Source organism: Lindgomyces ingoldianus, assembly GCF_010093535.1.
Source record: "Lindgomyces ingoldianus strain ATCC 200398 unplaced genomic scaffold BDR25scaffold_118, whole genome shotgun sequence".
In the NCBI taxonomy this organism is placed as follows: Eukaryota; Fungi; Ascomycota; class Dothideomycetes; order Pleosporales; family Lindgomycetaceae; genus Lindgomyces; species Lindgomyces ingoldianus.
This window is the reverse complement of record NW_022985279.1, coordinates 1-5,805: the sequence shown is the minus strand read 5'-3', so window position 1 is coordinate 5,805 and position 5,805 is coordinate 1. Positions and strand designations below refer to the sequence as shown.

Sequence of the window (5,805 nt, the reverse complement as noted above, 5' to 3'; positions counted from 1 at the left end):
GCAGTCGCAGCTTGTGGAGGGTATACATAGGAAATCAAGTGCCATCTTGAAGAGTACAGGATAGTCGCGCCGACCAACCTGGAGCCACTAATCTAGACGTTCCCCATACAAGGGACTGTTATCTTTTGCTATAATAAGGTTGTCTGAAAGGTTGTTGTAGTACAGGGCAAGCTCTAAGGCTACGCTGACACGTAAATAGTGGCACAAACACCCTCCCCTAGCCCTCACGCGCGTTAGAGACTGCAACCTTAAAAAAGTCTACCTTAATTGTATACTGCTTACTTTTAAGCCTTATTAATTAAATTATAATAGTTAAAAATGTAGTTATGTTTGTTTGCCTCACGTGATTGTAGGTGGAGCAAAAGTATCAATTGTACTACTTCCTGTTGGAAACGCTGGCCGTATCCTCTCCCTCTTCTTGGGACGACTAATTTGTCCATCCTCCCCGCCACAGTTCTGCGTATGCTGCTCTCTCCGCTGAATTCGATGGAACTGCCACACGCCTAGGAAGCCTATACTGAGTGCTACAGGAATGGGTTTCCCTTCAATTTTTGTATTTTTGAGGGCAGAGCTTAGGCGGGACTAGAAGGAATTGTTCCTGTAATAGTAGTTGTAGTTGTAGTGGCTTATATAGTTAAATAGATTAGATAAATTACTCTCTAATCTTTTGTCTTAAACTTTAAGGAATTAAAGCTATAAGAGTTTTTATTTTCTATAGCTTTAAAACTGCTAAGTGATCCTAAAATTTAATGCATGGGTATTATTATACACTTCCAATGCTAGTCCTGCTTGTTTTATTGTTTAAAGAGCCTCCTAAACTCATCACTATTTGCTCACCTTACCCTTGCCCTTTGTACGGCCTTGGCTACTAACATTCTTGTCGCCCTGTTCACCGCTGCTAGTTTTGCCGCGCCGCGGCCTCTTGCTAAGACTCTCCAAGCTTGTCAGGTCAGTAGCACCCTTCGTCGATGCCCTCTTTCTCTTTCCGTCGCCCGCATCGCCCAATGTATCACTGTGAACCGAAGGCCCGGCATGCTTTGGTGTGCGGGCTGTATTCGCGGAACGTCGTGTCTTACCGCCACCAGGATTCCGGTTAGGCGTTGGAGATGCTGGATCAGATGTGTTGCCTGCTTCATTGTCCTCACCAGCAATAAGGGCCTCAAGCTGAGTTTCATCAATGTCTGACCGCAGGAAACTTAGCTTTTTGCCAATGCTAGGTACGCCTAAAATCCCCATCGCGGTGTTGCGGCCAGCACTACTAGCGCTAGTGGGCGTTACAGGGTTCGACGATCCTAACTTGATGGGAATGTCATCGGCATTTGACAATACTGGCTTGGTCTCCGCAAACGTATGCTGGCCAGTCGTTGAATCCATCTCAAGTGCAATGTCCTCGCCATATTGGGAGTTGAAAAGAACTAGCAGCGCCTGCTTCCTGGTAAGCTTAGTGCCATACTTCCGGGCACCTTCGGGCACATCGTCAGCGTTCAAGTCGTAGTTTTCGCCATTCCACTCCACGAACGAATCAAGTGCACCAAGCTTGATGACTACTTCGTCTGTGTCAATTCCTGCAAGCTCCTCTCCTTCCTCGTTGTATCCGCTGACAAGTGCATAAAACCCCGCCAATGCATTCGAATTCGCTGTCGTTACTTGCTTCACGTTGTACGTATCCTTGACGAAATACTCGACGATCTCGCATGCGTGCGGCTGCCCAAATCTCGCTACTCGACCACATGCTTGAGTCCGTATGGAGTGGGATTGAGCTGGTGAAAATGCATGCATAATGTGGCATTGCTCGTGCAGGTTTAACCCCGCATTCATTGCGTAGCCCATACACAGCACTTCGAGGTCCTTTGGTTCCAGTCCACCCCTGTTGGGATCGAGGCAACTGAGCCGTGTGAGGGGCGTATTAAAGCGCGATATCACACTCGACTTTTTCATGGGAGGCGAAGCAGCCAAATGTGCATCCGCCCTAATGCCAAGCAGGTTCAGAATTACCGAGAGCAGCTGTTGTTCGAATGGATTTTGAGAGAATACCAACATTTTTTCATGCCGGACAACTACGTGATCTGCGATGGAGGCGAGCAACGCACGCAGTCGGACCGAGTACTGGCAAAAGTCGCGCAGCATTGTGACAACCACATCCTCATGATCAAGAGGCAGGACCTCGGGTAGTAACTGTGGCAGATTGTTCACATCCGCCTTCTCCTTAATCTCGGACATGAGCCTGTGCATCCAAGCCTTGTATTCACCCCTATCAAACAGCTCGTCATATTCTCTCAATACTGGATTCCGGATTCGCGGAGCGTTTGCATCCGACGCCTTGGGATCCGGGATATTCACGCTGTGGATGGATTCGGCAAATGCGAACATCGGATTTATGCTCATTAGATTGAGTATGCGTATGTTGCGGCTGCTAAGGCGCACGTCCTCGTCGTTTTTGCCAAACTTCAATACGCCTTTGGTGAAGCGTTTGGAAAGTATTTGATAGAGCATATGAGATACCCTGTCGTTCGTTAAATGTAGGCGCAGCATTCGACAAGGAGGCATAGAAGAACCAATCGTATGTGTGTTGTTTTCAGGATCAATGACACAGTTGGAAGCGTAGTCTCGGCGAAGCATAACTCTCGCCCATATCTGCCCGATTCTAGCGCCTTGTTCATCTGGTCCCAGCGCATCGGTAACGAAATGCTGGTACATTGAATATGTGAACCGGTATTTACTCAGCAATGGATTCACAAGCTTCCCGTTGCTGTCCAGTTCGAATGGGTCAAGACAATCGGGATCTGTCAATAGTCGCAAGGCCTGTGCATTAATGGCCTTATTTTGGATGAAGGAAAGAAGCCCGCCGAAATCAGTAAACCTCCATGGGATAGGCGTCGCTGTTACCAGTATCGTCCATTCGGCACTGAGCCAGCGAATGGCGTGGGAAGAATGGGAATCAAACGTCTTCGTGTATTGTACTTCGTCCAAAATGACTGTGCGGCATAATCCCTGAATGTTTCCGTCCCACTCCTCGTAAAGCTTGAAACAGTCGTTATTAGGATCAATCTTGAAGCGTTCTCGCTCTTCAGCGGTGTAGGACTTTAGTAACCAATTCTTCACTGCCATTGGGCCATTTCTGACGGCTAAAAGTGAATAGGAAGTAATAACCATCACCTGAGAGTTGGTTTCGTTCAAACTGTCGAATATTGGATGCGAAGACGTGAGTGTCTCGTTGATGTACTCAACACCTGGAATGTAGTCCCCTTGATTTTTCACATTACCTCCGTATATGTAGACCCTGAATTTCCTTGAAAATCGGACAATGTCGCGTGCAGCTTGTTGTTGAAGATGTGGCTGCGTAATCCAGAATGTGGGTTTAGGCGCAGGATAGTTGCTTAGGGCTTCCCAATCAGCTGCGTTGTGAAGTTTTTGTAGTTCAATTTTTCGACGATTGATGTCCTACACTAAGTTAGCGTAAGAACGACGACGTAAAGACCTAGAGTACGAGTTAAAGTGCAGTAGAGGGGGGGGGGTTTCGCAAATAGTACATGTACTCTTTTCCTAACCCCCCTCTGCTAGCCTTAATCCATCATGTACTCTTTCCTAACCCCCTCTGCTAGCCTTAATCTATCATGTACTCTTTCCCAAAACGCATCTGAGCGAAAGTTGCAGGGACACTTCATCGCTTACCTTAAGCGCAGTACCAATGGCTGTGTCTGTTTTACCAATACCTACTTGGTCGCAAATCATGACACCTTTAGGATGTTCCTCCGGATTCTTAGTCCATAGTGTGCGTTTATCATCACACCAGTCAGTGCCAGTTGTTTGCCACCATGCTGGCATGCGGCAGTCACTCGATTGACCTGGCATGCGGGGATTAGACCGTTTGAGCGCCATGACGCCTGTGAGCGCACGCCGATAGTCGCGTGGTTGGAATGCATGGTTGGACATTAGCTTGGTTGTTGAACGCTCGTGCTGCCTAAATTTTGAATTCGTTGCTGGTATGTTGACAATCTTTTCAGTAGGCAAGGTATTTGGATCAGCATTCTCTGGCAAAACTGTTTGAGCGGCATCAAAATGGTTCTCGGCTAGTATTTTGTGTGCCATAGCCGCAGCACCTTCTGGATACATGTCCTCAAATTTCTTGGATATCTCGTCTTTTTTGAAACCTGCCAAAGTATACAGGCTTTCAAACCGCTGGGCTCGAACTAATTGGTTCTTTAATAACCGCTTGGCGTATGCCTGGCCATCTGCGTCCAGTTTGGGTTCTTGGGTAGGCATTATGGCGCTGGCTTGGGTTGTCAGTCCATTCGCGGACGCTGCTCCAGCTTTGGTGGTGTCTTGGGCATCGCTGGTGTCTTGGGGGTCGCTGGTGTCTTGGGGGTCGCTGGTGTCTTGCGGATCGCTGGTGTCTTGCGGATCGCTGGTGTCTTGCAGTTCGCTGGGGTTTGTCGCATCTAATTCTGCCTCTGGTGGTCCTTCGGCGGCGGCGGCCTCCTTGCTTGGTGTGTTGATTGAATCATGCACAATCTCCAGAGCGAGCTGCTTTTCAGGACGCGTCTGTGCAGCTATGTCCATACCAGGCGGAAACTTGGGTAAAACGTCAAAAGAAGGCCCTGCCTGGCCTCCATCTTCCCAATCTACCTCTTCGTAGTCGAGCAAATCCTGGATATGCCCTCCCCCGTGTACCTCTCCGTCTTGGAACCATGACCAGCGAGAATTCAGTTCATTCCTTGTCGCTCGTGGGCGTATATAGGAGCGGAGTTGTCGAGCACCTGTCTTATTCCTCCTAACTTTTCGGTATTGCACCGCACCTAAAGCATCATCGTGGTGGGTGATCTCAGTAGGCTGTTCTTTTGTCTTTGGAGTACTGCTTTCTTCGACGATATCCACCTGGTCCCCACTATCCGCTTCACGTTCAACGCGTGAAGTTGAAGCGTTGGTATCCTCATGCTCTGACTCATTTTCAGAGTCATCTTCAACAGTGATGTCACCTAATTTTGCCGTGTCGTCAACTAAGCTATTGCTCCAAACTGATTGATCATCTGATGCTGATAGACGCTCGCGAGCTTCTTCAGCGTGAACTGCTCTCCTTGTTTCCAGATCAATTTGCTGCTTGGCGCCACTACTACTAGATGGTTGGGGAGAGGTGCGGTCTTGATTTGCGCGCTTCGTCTCATGAGTTGTCCTGCTGTCGCCCTTGGAACGAGCTAGCCCTCCCGCTCGACGTCGATGCTGTCGGCGAACAAGCGCAAGCAATCTCCAAGCCCGCTCTGCTAACTGGGAAGGTGCAATTCCGCGGTTGTTGAACGGTGCATTTGGCAGGGAGAACATCCTCTGGTGTACAAAACCAAGAGTATAGGCGTACATCTCAGCTAAATTCAAAGCTGAGAACTCGGCGCGTGGGAAGTATTGCCCGTCAAATGTTCCTGGATTCTTGTCGACAACGTCTAGGACTGTGCTGAAGTCTGGAGTTCCACTGTTAGGATACTTTAGAGAACATTCTCGCTCAAGCCGCTGAAAAGCTTTAACCAGCCTCTTATCCTTCATGTAAATTCTTAGTTCGTTAGGCGTTACCCCAAGATACGGCGCCAACTTTGCGGCTGATTTCTCGGCACCGTCTTCTGTTGGCTGATCAAGCAAAGGGTTCATCTTAGCTGCCGGTATTGCTGCGAGGCCCTTGTCGGCGGCAGGGAGTTGATCTGCGGCAGCTTGGTCTCGTTCCGCCTTTAGTCTTGCAATTTCGTCCTCGCGTTGCTTTGCACTCTCGCTCAACAAATCACCCAGCTCCGCCAATTCAAATGGAGCAAAGGACGGCTCTTC

At 48.8% G+C, this 5,805-nt stretch overlaps 1 protein-coding gene across 1 annotated transcript; it reads right to left on the bottom strand.

The window, feature by feature from the left end:
- Positions 1-34: 34 nt before the first annotated feature.
- On the bottom strand, positions 35-5,769 carry BDR25DRAFT_364046 (uncharacterized protein; the record flags this gene model as incomplete). Its single annotated transcript, XM_033696820.1, has 6 exons — positions 35-87; positions 192-223; positions 344-582; positions 838-3,441; positions 3,621-3,637; positions 3,687-5,769. Coding segments are annotated over 6 exons (5,028 nt in total), but the record flags the coding sequence as incomplete, so codon positions are not given.
- Between the last annotated feature and the right edge of the window lie 36 nt (positions 5,770-5,805).